The sequence below is a fragment of the Protopterus annectens genome, chromosome 8.part0 (genome assembly GCF_019279795.1).
Source record: "Protopterus annectens isolate FY-2018-M chromosome 8.part0, PAN1.0, whole genome shotgun sequence".
Lineage (NCBI taxonomy): Eukaryota > Metazoa > Chordata > Ceratodontiformes > Protopteridae > Protopterus > Protopterus annectens.
The window spans coordinates 316,008,180-316,027,903 of NC_056741.1; the positions used below are offsets into that span (position 1 = coordinate 316,008,180).

General features: G+C 42.5%; 1 protein-coding gene across 1 annotated transcript in view; it reads left to right on the forward strand.

Moving 5' to 3' along the window:
• Positions 1–19,724, forward strand: part of SMG5 (SMG5 nonsense mediated mRNA decay factor) — a 2,571,376-nt gene that overhangs the window by 748,951 nt on the left and 1,802,701 nt on the right. Inside the window, exon 6 of the mRNA XM_044079814.1 lies at positions 1,433–1,522. Coding sequence (XP_043935749.1) covers positions 1,433–1,522 — 90 coding nt within the window. The remainder of the gene's footprint in view (positions 1–1,432; positions 1,523–19,724) is intronic.

The following is a 19,724-nucleotide window of genomic DNA, read 5'->3' on the forward strand; positions in this document are numbered from 1 at the left end:
ACCCAAATGTAATGACTACAACAGTGAATACACTTGAACATCTACATTTATGGTAAGTGTACACAACTGTACTTTTCTTTGACAGTAAATCCTTCTTTTATGCCCTAGGTGGTCTCAGAGTTACTCCTGGTCCCGTCTGTTAATCTTTCCATCTTTTTTCTTGTCTCCAAAAGCAAGTGAGAAAATTTCTGCAGACTCTTGAGTACTTGCAGCTCAAATACTACCTAGACAAAACTCAGTCCATCAGGAAAGCTGATGAGCCGTTTTGTTTCCTAAGAAGGTAAAGGAAAAGGGCACCCATTGGCAAAACAGGCAATTTCTACATGGTTGTCTTGGGCTATTTATTTATTTGTTTATTTTTAATTCTGTCCATAATAAGCAACATTCAGGCAGGGTTAGTTCCCATTCTACCAGGGCTTTGGCGGAATTCAGGAAAGGGGTGGACTCAAAATATTCTAGATTCATCAACTTGGTCCTCTCTGCATGTCTTTGCAAAGCACTACAAACAGGATTCTTGTTTTTAGATTCAGAAAAAGGCTTGGATTTGGATCATCCTCCAGGGACTATATGGGTTTTTAGTTTACCATAGCTTAAATGAAAAAAGCAGGAAAATTAATCCTATCAATATAACTTGGGATACTATAACAGTGATCTAATGTTGAACATAGTACAGTTGTGTAAGTAGATTTTCCATAACAGTAGATATAACAGATCACTTTTGCAGTAACAGTCTCCTCCGTCTAACCCTACCCCCTCATTTGGCGGTGTGTTTTGATTTTTATGTATTGCCATGGTGGAAGTCTATACCCTTGAGTATATAATTACATTTGTGTTACTTTTCCTAGCGTTTTTCCTTTCAGGGCTACTGCCTCCCTTCTTGGGACAAGAAAGTGCTGAGACTTTTGTGCTCTGTCTTTTCATATGGAGCTCCTCTTGAGCTCCTGAAAAAGTGTGTTGAGGGTGCCCAAAGGAGTTAAAAAGCTGGCTGGTGGCAGTGGGCAAGACCCACTAATAGATACTGCAACAGTGATCTATTAGAGCATCTACAGTTATGGCAAGTTTACTTACACATCTGATTCTGGGTGTTAAACTGAAGGAAAAGCACTATAATGAGAAGAAAAAAATGACTTGGATAATGATGTACTTTTAACTTTAAAAGTACTGCAAATTCACAGTAACTAGAATTTGAGGCATTTAAGTATTTAATGAAACTGTGCGAATGGAGCCTGTAAAATGTTTGAGGATCATTGATACGTGAACAGACCTCACTGCAGTAGTAGTGATAAGGTTAGCATGACAGTTTATTGTGGAATGTTCTGCACAATATTCAAATTTTCTTCTGATTAAATTTACTTCAGAAATCATCATGAGGCCATTGTACTAACTCACATTTTAAATTTGACGGGTTGGGTCTTGTTTTGTTTCTCTGCAGCTCGTTACCAGAATGAATTAGCTGGTGTTGACACTGAACATTTAGCTGAGAGACTGTACCATCAAGCAGTCTTGGTAGCCCCAAATGTGGGTAAGTGGAACTAATTTGCTATGCATTAGTTATCACAGGTTGTACCTTTATGTGCTTGAGCTTTGTAATTGAGTGACAAAGGTGTGGTATTGGTTTTGCAGGGAATTCAGGTGCTTTGGTACTGCTAATGTCTGAGATGACTCTGTGTATGGGGTCATGTTTTAGCATTTTGTTACAATATTTTTGGGGTGACTGGTAACTGATTGTGGGATGAGTTGTGCAGTAGAAGACTGTGCTGGGGCAGTAAGGTTTTACCATTGGCGATGAGTCTTTTTGCTAATACATTCTCTTACTGAATGCATTGTGAAACAAGAGACTTCAGTTAAACTCTGGTGAGGGCCATACATTTTTTTTTGTAGGATGAAGCTAAAAAAGTTTTGTGTTCAGTCAGTCAAATCCTTACTCTTTGCTTGTATAACTGCATTGACTTTGTCTGCTTCTGATTTTTCTATGATATGAAACTGATTTTGTTTTTTGATGTATTTATAGTGATGAATACAGTTTGGTAAACTAGCACCCATGTTCACTTAGATAAAGAATAGTGCAGCTCCCAGTTCAGCATTGCTAATAATGAGCCTCTAATTTTGCATAGCAGATGTGCTCCTTTTCTGTAGACAGGCTCGAGGTTCCGAGTATCTTCCCTTGCCTGAAATTTGGAGGCAAACTGTGTCCACCCATAGGAAGAGACCTAAAAGCTTTGTTTTCTGAGTCCGTGGAAGTGTGTTTTACATGATCCACCTCAATCTGTTGGGAATCACAAAACTAGACTTTGCAAGACCAACCTATAACCACTTAATTGATTCTGCAATATTTTTTAATGTTTGCAGATATTGTCTAATTTGGTGCGAAATACTGGTTCTGTAAAGCTGATGCTGCATTGTAATATGTATGAGGTTTTGAGTGATGGCATTTTAGAAACTCGCCTTATATTTCTGTGTAAAATGTTGGATCTGACAGAGTTAATATTTTAAGGATTTTTGGCATTTTTTATAACTCTTTTTATAACTTTGGTTAAAATCTTTTATATAATTGCATCAGTAATAATACATCTGTAATTACTTCTGATTCAATTTTTGCATAGGTGATCGGGTTAAACAGTAGGTGTAGTGCAAATACATAACACATTGCCCATGCTTAGCTATAGTTATTTGCTCAACTTCTGTTTGCAACCTTTCCAAACAGGCATTACACACAATACTCCAGCCTGTTCCTCATAGAAGACCAGAGTGACACAAGTGACTGCCAGAGTAATCCCCAACTTTTACTATGTGTTAAAAAATGTGGAGACTTGTATCTAGACTTAAAATAGCTGTTGAGGTGGTACACTTTGGAGGCAGAAGAGAGAATAGCTGTCTAGTCTCATAACGCTGTGTCAGAGTTTTCCCTTCAGTAAGGTGATGTGAACCTTTGTTATACTGTTCTGATTTTTTTTTAGTAAAATACAATGCGTATTACTTCAGGTATTTGTAGGTAATCCAGTATTGTGTATGGTGAAAGTGATAAATTGTAAAATAATTTTGCAGATTGCAGGGCAGTTAATTTTGCATAAATGTGTTGTACATTTTTTATTGCATTATTCTCCCTCCTCTCCCATGTGGTTCTTCCCACTATGTTTGATGACCAGCAAGCCCTTTCACTTTTCTGTCTTGAGTATTCCCCAGTAAGGCAAGAGCTGGTGGGAGGCATTCATGCAAGCAGCCTAAGTGGTGGTTTGTGCCACAGCTGACAACATCCAAGGAATGAAGCATGTTCTTATTTAGGCCATACTCCTTCCACTGGGAGGAGAGTAGAAGAAATGAGAGGCCATCATCTCTTGCTGAGTGACTGCAGAGTTCTCTCCAATGTGGATGCATGCTTCTGTGCATTCACTAGGAGAGCTACAGCCATAGAGGCTCGGTGGCCAAACATCTGTCTCTGGGGCTGTCACATAGCAGTGTTGTCCCTCCTTGATGGGACTGTAGTATTGGATGACCCTGGACCACCCCCTCTAACCCAGAATGGGAAGATGGACAAGGTTTGTCAAGTACCCAAGCTGCAAATTGACCTTTGGTAACTCTGACTGCAGTCAGGGCTTTATCCATGTAAACCACCATAGTTGGATTGGGTATGACTGCATTATTCTCTTAAGTCTTTGCTCATTCTAAGAAGAATTGATTGATAACTAATTGTTGGGACTGATTAAAAAAGGCTGTTGTAGTATTTCTTGTCTTCTGGTGTAAGATATGGAAAGAATTGATACTGTGTACTGTTTAATGTAAACAACCTGCTGAATTAATCAGAAATGAAGATCCAGGAGTTTGATGTAGTCTTTGTTAGCACTTTGTCAATCTGCAGCCACTGTAGTAAAGTTTGTGGTAAAACTTTGAGTTAGTATTAAGGTGATTAAGTGAGATGGCAAAGAATTGAATGCGCACAATCTTTTTTAATTACATAGCCTAAAGTCACAGCCGTTGAGCTTATATTTACATTTAGTTTAGTATTTTGCAAATCAGAAGTTGAAAAAGATGGCGTCCAAAACTAAAAAGTGTGCTTTACAGTAGAAACAATGCCGAGCTTGGGGAATGGTATAATGGTTAAGGTGTTTACCTTGCATTCACAAAGTACAAGGTTTGGGTGGGGGGGTGATATAATGGTTAGTGTTTACATCATAGACACAAGGTTCACCTTTTAGAAGGGAAATTGGTTAGGCTTAAAATGTCCCAAAAGAGCAGCTAGCTTACTACTACTTGCCTGTTAACCTCAGAACCTAAGTGAACAAATATTTTTTGGTTCAGTGAACATTGATGCTAAAAAGGAATGATCATATCTTTGCAACACACATCAGTACTTGAAATAATTTCTAAGGGAGTTAACTGAACTTCAAAAGGCAACATTTAGTAAAGTTTGCAGATTAGAAGGATGGTCATTGATGATGTAATGAGCAAACAAAATCACTCCAGGGTAATTTTGCACAGGTATATGCACGTGCAACGTATCATTTCATTTAGAATTTTGTCTTGCATTGATTAAAGTCGCACATTTAAACTGTTAAGAAAATGACATTGGGGTGTTTTTCATAGTGATAAACTGCAGAAGTTTGTAGGATGAATCTGTGAACAGTGGTGATTAGCCAATAAGCTGATGTACTGTATACAAATAAGTGGATGTTCTTTGTGTTTCACTGTTGCAGTCATCACATTTGGGTTATTCCAGCCAGGGTAACCCTCGGCCGGCCCGAATACCAGAGGCTTAGTATTTCTGCATCAGTTGCTGTCACTTCAGGACTGACGTCAGGTCATCAGTAGTATAAAGTATGGCAGCCAATGCCATTACATCAGTCTTTCTTACCATGGAGGCTGAAGCAGAAGCAGTTTGCACAAGTGCCGGTTGGCCGCTACCTGAGTTTCGTGTACCGAGTTGAAGTCTACTAAAGCTAAGTACCTGGTTGGGGATCCTTTTTTCTTGCACTAACCGATGTCAGAAAAAGTTAATAATTGTCTAGCATGTGGAAAGCAAATACCACACCAAGACTTTCATTCTTACTGCGTCATATGTTTAGGCCCAGACCACAACATCCCCCATTGTCGCTTCTGTGCTTTGTTCAACGCCAGAACTATCCATCGTTGGGCCCTTATTGTAGCCAGATATTTTCACTTACAGTCCTCTAATTCCGATATAGCTTCGGTAAGCCATCCGACAGCAGATATTCTGAAAAAAATGTAAAGATAAAGACAGAGGTAGACCGCACAGTTCCAAACCTTCCGACAATGCTTCCGTTAAGCTAGTCGTCAGTTCTCTGATCCTCAGTGAGGTGCTTCTGCAGCCCCTGATGCCCGCTTCTGTAGATTCGCAGACCACTGCAGAGACTTTTTCTGACTCCGGTATGCCTCAATACTCGTCTTTGACTAAGGATCCTGCTGGCATCTCTACCTTGGATGGGTCCGGAGCTGCTGAGCAGCCACCGGCTTCCGAGGAAGTCCGCACTACCGATTCTCGACACGAACCGACGTCTTCTTTCGTGACTACCGTTCTTTCGAAAACAATCGAGTTTCTTAGGCCCAGGGTACGAACCACAACCAAGAAACCAACGACCCAATCTCAGGCACCTGCTTCCTTGCCTCAGTCTCAAATGCTTAAAATGGCAGAAGGACCTTATCATGCTGATCAGGGGAAGCCAAGCTACCTCCTCCAAAAGGAAAAGAGATCTGTCCCCTGTAGTTTTGTCTGAAAAAGAGTCAGATTACTCTGCATCTGAATATGAAGACATGCAACCCCTCTCTACTTATGAGGAGTCTGATGTAGAGGATTCCATCCCTTCAGCCTCTCCCCCAGAGGATTTTTCCTTTGGGGGAACTCTGCATACCTTAATGGAGCATTTCCAATGAGAGAGTCGAGACTACCCTCAGTCTAAAAAGAGACTCAGATAATTCCTAGATCTTCCACAACACAGACCCTTGGCCATCCCCCCAGTCCTGGATGTTGTGGAGGATGTTTTCCTGGAATCCAGCTTGACTCCTGACACCCTCCATCCTGCACCCAGAAAACCAGACAGGTACTATAGAGACTCTGACTCACACAAATTTCTTTTTAAAAATCCTACTGCTGACCCTGAGGTAATTTCTCAAGGGCCTAAAGGGGTTAAAGCAACCTCTGCTAAGAATCCCACCCTCTCAGATAGGGATTCCCGAGCACTAGACAGATGGAGTAAAAAGTATACACCTCAGCTACTCTTGCTATCAGAGCACTAAATTGTCAGTTCCATATGCTAAAGTTTCAGCAACGTACCAAAGAATGTCATCCTTTCCTGCTTGTGCAGAATCTAAAGAGTTACAAGAGTTAATGCATTCTGCAAGTCAAGTAACTAAACACACCTTGCACTGTGGTTTTGATGCCCTAGAAGCTTCTTGCAGAACAGCAGTCACCGGTTCAGTCCTCAGAAGGCATGCATGGCTTAAGGAACAGCCCTTGCCCCAGACCATGTTAAATCGAAATTATTGGATGCCCCCTTGCACAAAGACAACTTATTTGGCACTAAGGCAGAAGAGGTCTTAAAAAGGATGGAAGAAAAAGTTAAATCTATGCAGACAGTTTTAGGATTTCTTACAGGTCCATCCACCCAGGTTCAGCAGGCATTGTCCCTCCAAGCACTGGTCCTTTCCTGCTCCCACCAGGTCAGCTCAGCCCAGACCCCGGGGAACAAGACCCCACAGACAGCAGCCACAGGGAATGCAGAGATCTAAGCAGTGGACTACCTCCACTTCAAAACCAGGGAGATGTTCTTCGTGTTTCACTGTTGCAGTCATCACATTTGGGTTTTCTACCTGCAGGTAGCCCTCAGCTACCCTGAATACCATAACCTTTGGATTTCTGCGTCGGATGCTGTCACTTCTTCCATGACGTCAGCTCCTCAGGGGTATAAAACATGCAGCCAATGCCATTACAGCAGTCTTTCTTGCCCTGCGGTACCCGAAGCTGAAGCAGTTTGCAAGTGCCGGTCGGCTGACTTCTCAAATTTTCGTTTTGAAGTTTCAGACCCGAAGTCTTCAAAAAAGATAAGTACACCATTGAGGATCCTTTTTACTTGCTCTAACCGATGTCAGAAAAAAATTAACAGTTGTCTTGCCTGTGGAAAGCAAATACCTCATACAGATTTTCATTCTTACTGCGTCACCTGTTTAGGCCCAGAACATGACATCCCTTGCTGTCGGTTTTGTGCCTTGTTCAACGCCCGAACTAGTCAACTTCGGGCTATTTTTGTAGCTAAATACTTTCAATCTTGTTCTCCATACTCCGAAATCGCTTCGTTAAGCCATCCAACTACCGATCTTCTGAAAAAACGTAAGGATAAACACAGAGACAGACCGCATAGGTCCAAAACTGCCGATGAAGCTTCCATTAAGCTAGTCGCCAGTCCGCCGGTACTCATTGAGGTGCTTTCGCAGCCCCTGGTACTACAGATTTGCAGGCCTCTACTGAGACCCATTCGGAGTCCGGTATGACGCGAGATGCTTCTTCGACTATGGAACCTGTGGATGTCTCTACCTTAGATGGGTCCAGAGCCGCTGTGCAGGCACCGGCTTCTGAGAGTGTATTCAGGTCTACAGACTTTCATATTAAACAGACGGCATAGTTTCCAACTAGAAGTACCGAATTCCTCAGGCCTAAAACTCGCACTACGCCTAGAAAACAGACGACCAAACAGCTGACTTGGGTCCATATGCCTCAAAAACAAATGCTTAGAATGGCTTGAAGACCTTATTACCTTAATTAGGGGAAGCCAGCCTTCCCCCTCTAAGAGACCTAGAACCAATTTTCTTTCGGATTCTTCTGATCACGAATCTGATATCTCTGCTCCTTCTGATTACCAGGATTTGCCCTTCTCTACTTATGAGGATTCTGATGCAGAGGATTCCATTCTCTCTGCTTCCCCTCCAGAAGATTTTTCTTTTGGTGAAACCTTGCATACCCTTAGGGAGCATTTCCACTGGGAAAGCCAGGACTATTCTGAGTCCAAAAGAGACTTAGGGAATTCTTACTCCTGCCTCAACACAGGCCTCTAGCTATCCCTCCTGTTCTGGCTATAGTAGATGATGTTTTCTTGGAATCTAGCCTTACCCCAGACACCTTACCCTCCAGCTCCCAGAAAACCTGACAGGTACTACAGAGTACCTGACTCTCAGAAGTTCCTCATCAAGAATCCTACTGCGGATCCAGAGACCATTTCCCAAGGACCAAAAGGCATTAAGGCTACTGCTGACAAAAATCCTACCCCTTCTGATAGAGATTCTAGAGCCTTAGACAGATGGGGTAAGAAGGTATACACTTCTCCTACTTTGGCCATTAGGGCTTTAAATTGCCAGTTTCATATGTTAAAATATCAGCAACTTATTATGGGACTACTTAAACAGAAAATTGTTGATTCCTTACTATGCTGAACACAAAGACTTGCAAGATTTAATGCATTCTGCAGAACAAGTTGGTAAACATACTTTGCAATGTAGTTTTGATGCTTTAGAAGCATCTTGCAGGGCTGCTGTCATTGGGTCTGTACTTAGAAGGCATGCTTGGCTTAAGGAACAAAACTTGCCAAATCATGTTAAAGCTAAACTACTGGATGCACCCTTAAACCAAGACCACCTTTTTGGCAACAAAGCAGAGGAAGTCCTCAAAAGGATGGAGGAAAAAGCTAAATCTATGCAAACTGTTAAAAGATTTTCTGCAAGTACAGCCTCCCAGATTCAGTAGGCATTGGTACAAGAAAAAGAAAAATAATCTGGTTCCACACAGCAGTGAAAATCAATATGTCCTTTATTGTAGTAGGTAAGCGCTTTCTCGGAATAACATCCGCTTCATCAGACCAACAAAGAAAAGAATAGCAGTTAAATTTTTAAACACTAAAACATCCAGTCAAAAATCAGATAAAATGCGCACAATAGCTAAAAGCCATGTGATAAAATACATCTGTAGAATATATAAATCGTTAAATTGAATAAAACAGACTAAATGAACAATATGTACTTAAAACTGGTAACAAATACAATAGTAAAAATCCCTAGCTAATTGGGAAGCTAAACATGTACTTTCGAATAATGAATACCAGGTTAACATCAAATGGTATAAACGTTTTGTGGATTATATTTTTTGTTGTGGCATGGCTCAGAGCAGCGGCTACAAGAGTTTCTTTTATACTTATGAATACTTTTTTGAATTTTACCTATGAATATTCTGATAAAGAAGAGTTTTTGGATGTTAAAGTTACAAAAAATAATTTATCCACTGTGTCTACTACTTTGTACAAGAAAACTGTTAGAAAGAATAATGTTCTACACTATGGCAGTATGCATCCGAATCATACGAAATCCAATGTGTTGAAAGGACAGATATTTCGAACTATGAGACTTTTTAATGATGGTGATAGTCTCATTGTTGCATTACAAACACTTAAACAAGAATTTTTAGAAAGAGGCTATAGTAGTAAACTTATTGATTCACAAATAGCAGAAGGATGGCGGCATAGATCAGGTAAGTGCCAGCCATACTTTCCCCCCCTCCCCACTAGTATTAACAACAGGGATAATATAGACAATACTTTCTCAAGTGATGCTTCCACTGATACCTCTAGAAATAAACTAAGGATGCCATTGACCTTTGCCAGTAATGTGCATGTAGCATGTGATATTATTAAAAAGAACTGAGATTCTGTCTACTGTACATGAGTCGAATGGGGTCATTGGCACACAGCCAGATTTTGCTTTTAAAAATAATAGATCACTTAAGAGTCAGCTCTGTTATCGGTCCTTTAATACTAAATCAACTATAATGTCTGATAGACTTGGTACATATATGTGTAGGAATTATATGGCCTGTACACATATACATATTGGTAATCATTTCACACATCCCACTTTTGATTTTAAGATAGATACTGCTTTTTATGCAGATTGTCGAACAAAAAATGTCTATTTTTGCTAATGTACTACCTGCTTCTCATTTTACATAGGGAAAACGAACAGGGTGTTTAAGGATATAATACTTGAACACCTTAGGGGATATCAGGAATGTTAAAGAAGCCAGCGCACTATCACTACATGTAGCTAAAGAGGGTAAAAAACATAAATTTAGCTTTATGGTACTGGAGATTCTGCATAGTACCAAGAGAGGAGGTGACATAATAGAACAGAATCTAGTGAACAGAAATTGATTTTGCGCTTTCAAGCTGATAAACCTCCTGGTTTAAACAACAGAGTTTCCCTGAAACCCTTCCTTAAAGCACGGCCATTAAAGCATTGATCTCTCTTTTAATATTTTATCATATATGTTTCAATAGTCCATCTTTTATCATTTTTTACTATTGTATTTGTTACCAGTTTTAAGTACATATTGTTCATTTAGTCTGTTTTATTCAATTTTTTAACGATCTATATATTCTGCAGATGTATTTTATCACATGGCTTTTAGCTATGATGCACAATTTAAAAATACGACACCGAAAGAACTGAACTGAGAGAATAAATCCAATCACAGGACCACCAGAGTAACTTTAAGCGCTTTCACTCACTTTAATACACATGAGCTTCATCAGAACAAACATTACATTCATTACAAACTGCTTAAATACCACTTGATATCAAATCACATGACTTTCCATTTAAAAACCTTAAAGTAACCTTTCTAATTATAGTCAAATATTTTTTAAAAAAAATAAATATTGATCAAATGATTAATGTACATATTTCTGACTTAACATATAATCTAATGATTTAAATATATATATATATATATATATATATATATATATATATATATATATATATATATATATATGCATAAATTAACAAATAAAAATTGAATTTTATACAATTATTTAATTCTGGCCATCTGCAGAAAACATTTCATGTTGACTGCCCCATTGAGGCCAGGAGGTTCATCAGCTATTAACAATATTTGCCACAAACTTTCCTTACACTCCAAAAGTGTCTTGTAGTCCCCAGAGAACAAGTCAGTGTCGACCCTTTCCAAAACAAAAAAAGAAAACTTATTAAACAAAACACATTCTGTGGCATGAACAGCGAGAGCACTGTTGACATCTTTTTTCTTTATGGCTAAACTATGCTCATAAATTCTTTTGTTTAATGCTCTAATAGTTTTCCCAATATAAAATATTTGGCATGTATCACCCATGTCACTGGGTCTGTTATATGAAGGCATGCTTGGTTAAAGGAACAAACTCTGCCTGATCATGTTAAAGCAAAGCTTCTAGATGCTCCCTTACAGCAGGATGTTCTTTTTGGAGTTAAAGCAGAAGTCGTCTTAAAGAAAATGGAGGATAAGGCAAAATCTATGCAGACAGTCAAAGATTTCCTACAGGTACAGCCCCCTCGCTTCAGCAGAAATTGGCCAACAAAAAATTGGTCCTTTCCAGCTACTGACAGGCCACAGAGGGGGTAAATACAGACGTCCAAGAGGCAGAGGACAACCACAAGCCCAGTACAAACCTCAATAATGGGAAAATGCAGCACAGAAGGGAGGAGAAGACAGGTCCCAAACTACCAGAAGGTAAACTCAATGACTTGCACCTCATCTGGCCAAGCAACACTCTCTTGGCAGCCCCCTTGGGAGGAAAACTCGCACTTTTTTCAGACAACTGGCACGTTGTCTCGAAGGACAAATGGGTCCTAGACATAATTTCATGAGGATACAGATTCCATTTTCACACCTTGCCAATGAAAAGAGGAATGCCAAACCTGCCACAAAATCAATGGGAAGAGGCACAAAGACAAATTACAGCTCTCATGGACATGAGAGCCATTCAACTGGTACCTACTCGAGAGCAAGGCCAAGGATTTTACTCAAGACTCTTTCTAGTTCCCAGAAAGGACAATGCCTGGAGACCAATTCTGGACCTTTCAATTCTAAACACCTTCTCACAAGTACCCAAATTCAAGATGCTAACACTACAGCAGCTTCTTCCCATGTTGGGCAAGAAAGCATGGCTAGTAACGTTGGATCTCAAGGAGGCATACCTGCATGTCCCTATCAGACAAAGTTGCAGAAGATACCTCCATTTCATTGCAGGTTCAACCCATTACCAATTCTCTGCACTGCCCTTTGGCTTATCTACTGCGCCCAGGGTCTTCACAAAATGCCTACAACAGGAGTTTCTATGGTGGTCACTGGCATGTCACCTCAACAAGGGTCAACCTTTCACCTTGGCCCCAGCCAGGCAAACTATGACAACAGATGCATCGGACTACACCTGGGGGGGCACATGGCAGGACAGTGCGTTCAAGGCGTATGGACTGCAGATCAAAGGAATCTGCACATCAATCAAAAAGTGATGCTAGCTGTACAGAATATTCTGACAGCCTTGAAGAATCTATTACATCCAGGACAACTTACAATAAGGATGGACAACACCACAGTAATGTGGTACATAAACAAACAAGGGGGTACACACTCCTACCCTCTATGCAGGCAAGCAATGACCTTGTGGAACACAGCTCTGGCTTACCAAGTTCACTTACAAGCTCAATTCCTTTCCTTTCAGGACAAAAGAACACATTGGCAGACGACCTCAGCAGAAACATCATGGATCCCCACGAGTGGAAACTGGATCCACAAGTATTTGCAATGATAACTCAAAAATGGGGCCTTCCAGACATAGACCTGTTTGCCAGTCCTCAAAACTATCAACTAACAAAATTTTGTACAAGGACACTTCACCATCAAGCTTGGAAAGTGGACGCACTCTCATTCATCTGGAAAAACCTGTCAGTATATGCCTTCCCTCCATTGTCTCTCCTCACAAAGGTGCTTCTGAAAGTCAGAAAGGAGAGATCACGACTGATACTCATAGCCCCAGACTGGCCACACCAGCACTGGTACCCACTATTGAGGAATATGGCCCAGGGCCCACCTTGGATTTTACCACAAACTGCCCATTTGCTCACGCAGCAAAACAATCAGATTCTTCACAGCCAGCTAAAAACCTTAATTCTGGCTGCATGGAAAATGACCTAAACATAGAGCCAGCTCCTCTTTCCCAAGCAGTTATGGATGTTATTCTGGAAGCTAGGAGGCCCAGCACCAGGAAGGCCTATGCGGACAAATGGAAAAGGTTTTGTGCTTGGAACCAAACTAAAGGCCAAAACACACTTCAGCCTCACCTGCCTCAGATTCTACAGTATTTAACTGAGATGTTGCACAAAGGACTTTCTTTCTCTTCCATTAAAATCCATGCATCAGCTATTTCAGCCCACTACAACACGGAACCACCCTTATTTTCGCATCCACTTCTAAGGCAGTTCTTCAGAGGGGCAAAAAACGTTAGGCCCCCAAGGAGAGCATCTACACCAACATGGGACCTCAATTTTGTTCTGGAAAAACTTATGCTACCTCCCTTTGAACCAGCTTTCTCTGCAGATCTACAGTTCCTATCATGGAAGACTGCCCTGCTGCTAGCAATAACTTCAGCTAGAAGAGTCTCAGAGCTGCAGGCACTAATGGCAGTGGAACCTTTCCTCATTTTCCATCAAGACAGAGTTTCTCTACGAACTAATCCTTCCTTCATGCCTAAGGTGGTTTCCAGTGTGTCTTTAAATCAAACCATTCACTTACCCACCTTCTTCCCAAACCCACAGAACAAAGGAGAAAGACTCCTGCATTCCTTGGACATTCACAGGCAACTTCGCTACTACTTGGATAAAACTAAGGCTTTCAGAAAATCTGACCAGCTCTTTGTATCCTATGCTACAGCTTCACAAGGGAAGGCTATATCAAAACAAACCATTTCCAAATGGATAGGACATTGCATTCGTTTTTGCTATACCCATTATGGAAAACCAGTTCCTGCTACCATTAGGCCCCACTCTACCAGGGCAACAGCTACATCTACAGCCTTCCTCAGGGGGGTACCAACCAAGGAGATTTTGGAAGCTGCAACTTGGAGTTCAGTACACACCTTTACCAAACACTATCACTTACCACTTTACTCTAAGACTAGGGCTGGCTTCGCCACTGCAGTTCTGCAGGGCCTTCTAGCCTCCTCTAACCCTCTATAACTCCTCCACCCATCCATAGCTTTGGGATTCTACCCAAGTGTGATGACTGCAGCAGGGTAACATGATGAACATAGTACAGTTTTGTACCTACCATAAATGTAGATGTTCGAGTGTACACCTTGCTGCAGTCCAGGTTACCCTCCCTCCATCCCCTCTGATCTAACTGGCTAAATCTCTACAATGCCTTCCTGATGTATTTGCTTATAGCTGGAGGGATTTTGTGTTTGTGCAAAAATTACTTAATTTGGTACTAATTACTGACTACCTTTTTGGGGGCACCTGACATCTGGGGCAAGAAAAACTGAAGAAAATGGCGTCGGATGCATTATATATACCCCTGGCGCACTGACGTCAGGGAAGAAGCGACAGCAACCGACGCCGGACCAAGACTTTGGAATTCCGGCTGACTGCGGGACCGCCTGACGACAGGATAACCCAAGTGTGATGACTGCAGCAGGGTGTAGACTCGAACATCTACATTTATGGTAGGTACAAAACTGTACTTTCTGTTGAAGCTCATGTGTATTAAAGTGAGTGAAAGCGCTTAACAAAGTTACTCTGGTGGTCCTGTGGTTGGATTTATTGTCTCAGTTCAGTTCTTTCGGTGTCATTTTTATTTAGTTTTTGGTCTAGTTTATGTGAGTTTTAACTATATGATGCACATTTTATCTGATTTTTGATTGGATATTTTAGTGTTTAAAAATGTAACTGCTATTCTATCTTTGTTGGTCTGATGAAGCGGATGTTATTCCGAGAAAGCGCTTACCTACTACAATAAAGGACATATTGATTTTCACTGCTGTGTGGAACCAGATTATTTTTCTTTTTCTTGTATTCTCTAATGTTCTTCATCTCACATTGCTGCAGTCCTTACACTTGGGTAGTCCGCTGTCCTCGGTCGGCCCGAATATCAAAGTATAAGGCTGACGTCGGTCAAGGCGCATTAGACTGACATCAGGACGTCAGGGTACAAATGCGCATGACCGACGTCATATCCTTAGTCTTTTTTGCCGCATGGTCCGATGCAGAAGCAGCGTTGCAAGTGCCGTTCGGCGTTCTGAAATTTTTCGAATTCAGAGTTTCAGACCAAGTCAAAGTTGGCTAAGTACCCCGTTGGGGAATATTTTAGTTTTTTCTTGCCTCAGTGGTTTACCGGATGTCTTATTTGGTTCAAGGACTGTTTTCGTTCAGTAGGCATTGGCCTTCAAAGAACTGGTCCTTTCCAGTCCCTTCCAGGCCTTGTCAGTGCAAACCCAGGAGCAGCAGACCACCAAGTCTTCAGTCTCAGGCTATACACAGAGCTAAGCAGTGGGGGACTCCCACTTTCAAGCAGGGAGTAGTAAACCACCCCCCATGGAAAAATGGCACAATGACTTAAGCTTAACCCTTCCAAGCCCTGCTCAACGTCTTGCTCCCTTAGGAGGAAAGCTTGCCCTGCATGCAAAAAACTGGGAACTCATTACCCAGGACAAACGGGTTTTGAACATAGTTTCCCCGAGGATACAGATTCCACTTCCACACACTACCAACCCCAAATGGTTGGCCAGACCTCCCCCCAAACAATGGGCAGAGGCCCAACAGCAGGTTCTCTTTCTTCTCAGTATCAGGCCATCCAACCTCTCCCAGCAGATCTAAGGGGACAAGGTTTTTATTCAAGACTTTTTCTGGTACCCAGAAAAGAAAACTCCTGGAATCCTATCCTGGACCTCTCTATTCTCAACACCTTTCTGGTGGTTCCAAAATTCAAAATGCTAACTCTTCAACAGCTTCTTCTTCCTATGTTAGCCAAGGATGCCTGGCTGGCAACCCTAGACTTAAAGGAAGCTTACCTGCACATCCCAATAAGGGAATCTTGCAGACAGTATCAACGTTTTAGGGCCGGCTCCATGCACTTTCAGCTCTCTGCACTTCCCTTTGGCTTATCTACTGTGCCCAGGGTGTTCACAAAGTGACCAGCTCCAGCCATTGCATTTTGCAGGCAGAGAAATATTCAGATTTACCCATACTTGGACGATTGTCTGATTCAGGCAGAAAGCCAGGACTTGCTATTACAACACCTGGCATTTGAAAAGAAACTTCTAACCTCACTGGGGTACACCATCAACGAAAAGAAATCTCACCTAGTACCCTGCCAACAGATTGTATTCCTGGGAGCAAGCTTGAACACAACTTCCCAGATGGCATTCCTCACTCCAAGGAAACAAGTTTGACAACCTACTTCAAACTATTGGCCACAAAAACCCAACTTTCTGCAAGCTCTGGGGTTCATGGCCACTTGCATTCTGCTAATTCCATATGCAAGACTGCATATGAGGAAACTCCAATGGTATCTAAAAAGTCTATGGTGTCAACATACCCCAGACCTGGAAACAATGATTTCTATCATTCCTTGTGTAAGGACAGAGTTCCTTTGGTGGGCAGAGGCCTGCTACCACTACAAGGGACTCCCTTTCACTCTCCCCCCTGCCGCCCAAACCCTAACAACAGATGCATCAGACTATGCATGAGAGGCTGACATGGCAGGGCAGTACATTTAGGGCAAATGAAACCCGAGCCAGATGCACCTGCATATCAGTCAAAAAGAAATGTTAGCTGTACAGAATGCTCTAACAGCCTTCAAAGACCTTATTCTTCCAGAACAACTATTGGTAATGACGGACAATACCACAGTTATGTGGTACATAAACAAGCAGGGGGGAACCCACTCCTACCCTCTCTGCAGACTAGCCATGGCTCTGTGGAACGCAGCCTTGAGCTATCAAGTGCACCTACAAGCTCAAACTGGCAGACTTAAGCAGAAATCTTATGGACCCACACAAATGGAAACTAGAACCTGAAATATTGAACCTCTTCAGGAACAAATGGGAGACTCCAGAGGGTAGACCCGTTTGCCTCCCCTCAGAACTGCCAATTGAACAAATTCTGCACCAGAACTCCCCACAGTCAAGCTTGGAAAGTGGATGCCCTGTCCTTTACCTGGGAAAGTCTGTCGGTTTATGCCTTTTCCCCCTCTGCCTCTCCTCTCGAAGGTTCTACTAAAGATCAAACAGGACAAGCCAAGGACAATACTGATTGCACCAGATTGGCCACACCAGCACTGGTGTGTACCCCCTCTTGTGCAGTCTGTCACTGCTACAACCATGGCACCTGCCTCAGACCCCTTCCCTGCTGTCCCAGCAGGCAGGCCAGATTCTGCACCCTCAGCTTCAAACCCTGACACTTGCAGCCTGTCTAATTCCATGAGCTCTCCTCTAGCATCCCTCAGTAAGCAGGTTCTGGATGTCATTCTGGAGGCAAGGAGGCCTAGTACCAGAAAATCCTATGCTGAAAAGTGGAAAAGATAGCGTTCCTGGAGATAGGCTCAGGGGATGGGCACAATGGTGCCCAGCATACCTCATATTCTAGAGTACTTGAACAGAAATGCTCCACAAGGCCCTATCCTTCTTGTCAATTAAGGTTCATGCCTCAGCCATTATAATACTGAGCCACCCCTATTCTTTCACCCCTTGCTAAAACAATTCCTTAGAGGGGCCAAAAATTTAAGATCTCCCAGGAGAGCTCCCACTCCAGCCTGTGACCTTAACTTTGTATTGGAAAAGCTCTCTCTTCCCCCCTTTTGAGCCAGCTGCAGCAACAGAGTTGAAATTCCTTTCCTAGAAAACAGCCTTACTTCTAGCCATCACTTCAGCAAGAAGAGTGTCTGAATTACAGGCCCTCATGGCAGTGGAACTCTTCATTATCTTCCATGCAGACAGGGTTTCCCTCAGGACTAATCCTTCCTTTATGCCCAAGGTGGTGTCTAGTGTGGCCGTAAACCAGTCCATTCATTTGCCTACTTTTTTCCCTAATCCACAAAACAGAGGGGAATGGATACTGCACTCTCTGGACATGCACAGGCAACTTAAATTCTATTTGGACAGGACTAAGCCTCGCAGAAAATCTTACCAGTTTCAAGTTGGCTTTGCTGCAGGGGCAGAGGGGAAGGCCATTTCAAAGCAAACCATTTCCAAGTTCATAGCCCATTGCATTCATTTCTGCTACAAACACCGTGGAAAACCTACCCCACAAGGGGGATAAGATCACATTCCACCAGGGCTGCATCTACCTCTATGGCATTTCTCAGAGGAGTCCCTACAAGGGACATCATGGAAGCTGATACCTGGAGCTCTGTACATACCTTCACCAAGCATTACCACCTGCCTATCTTTTCTAAATCCAGAGCTGGATTTGCCACACAGTCTTGCAGGGCTTAATAGCCAGCCCTAATGCTCTTTAACTACCTCCTCCCTTCCTTAGCTTTGGGAATCAACCCAAATGTGATGACTGCAACAGTGAAACACGAAGAACATAGTACAGTTGTGTACACTTACATAAATGTAGATGTTCGAGTGTATTCACTGTTGCAGTCCTGGTTACCCTCCCTCCAGCCCCCTGACTTCTCTTGGCTCTACCTTTCCTTCTTGTTTGATATGTATTTTATCATGTGTATTTGCTTTTTGATGGGGGTGTACCATACCATATAATTGCTTCCTTTTGTGGGGGCACCTGACATCTGGGGCAAGAAAAAACTGATGTAATGGCATCTGCTGCATGTTTTATACCCCTGACGAGCTGACATCATGGAAGAAGCGACAGCATCCAACACAGAAATCCAAAGACTCTGGTATTCAGGCCGGCTGAGGGCTACCTGCAGGCAGATAACCCAAATGTGATGACTGCAACAGTGAATACAGTCGAACATCCACATTTATGGTAAGTGTACACAACTATACTTTCTAAGGCACACCCTTATGGTAAGAACTCACAATGACTCTCCTCCCTCTGCCCACCTCCACTTGCCCCTAGGAGGAAACTCTCCATGTTATGTTATCCCATCTCGCCTTCATTCTTGCTGGTTGGGTTCAGAGCCTGCTCTGCTCTGCTCCGACTCGGCCGAAATACAATAGCTCAAGAACTTTTATTGGCTTGAGGCTCCTTCGGTGCCTGTGCCTGGATTTGTCCCTCCTCCTGCCAAACGTAGGAAACCTGTGCCCCAGAACGCCCCACTGAGTTGACCCCCTTCTTCTGAAAGCTCCCCCGAACATTCAGAGGAGGTCCCTCAGAAGAAGTGTAAGGGGAAGCAGCTAGACTCCCCTGAGTCTATCACTTTGGATACGGACTTGGATGAGTCGGAATGGTCCCCACGGTCCCCCTCTGAGGATGTCTCCTTTTCAGACATCTTGGAAATCCTTAGAGGGGTGGCTGGAAGTCCCTAGCCCCTTCTGAGGACGAGTCTGTATACTTGGATGCATTTGGTTCCTGACCTTCCACCTCTTGGGTGTCTCCGCCTTTCGACCCACTTTTGTCTGTAGTGAGTCGAAAAGTGTGGAGTGCTCCAGAGACCATGGAATCTGTTCCGAGGAGACCTAACAAATTTATTACAGCTCCAGAAGATAAGTCTTTCCTATCCGAAGGAGTCCCTGTTGATGCCATGGTGGTGGCAGCAGCCACCAAGAAAGAACTTGGGGAAACTTCTTCATCTGTCCATCCACCGAACAAAGAGTCTTGTACAATGGACAGGTATGGCAAGCGTATCTTCTCTTCAGCGACTTTTACTCTCAGATCACTGAATTACTTGTCACATTTCACACGAATTGAGAGGGATCTCCTGAAGGAGCTAGGAG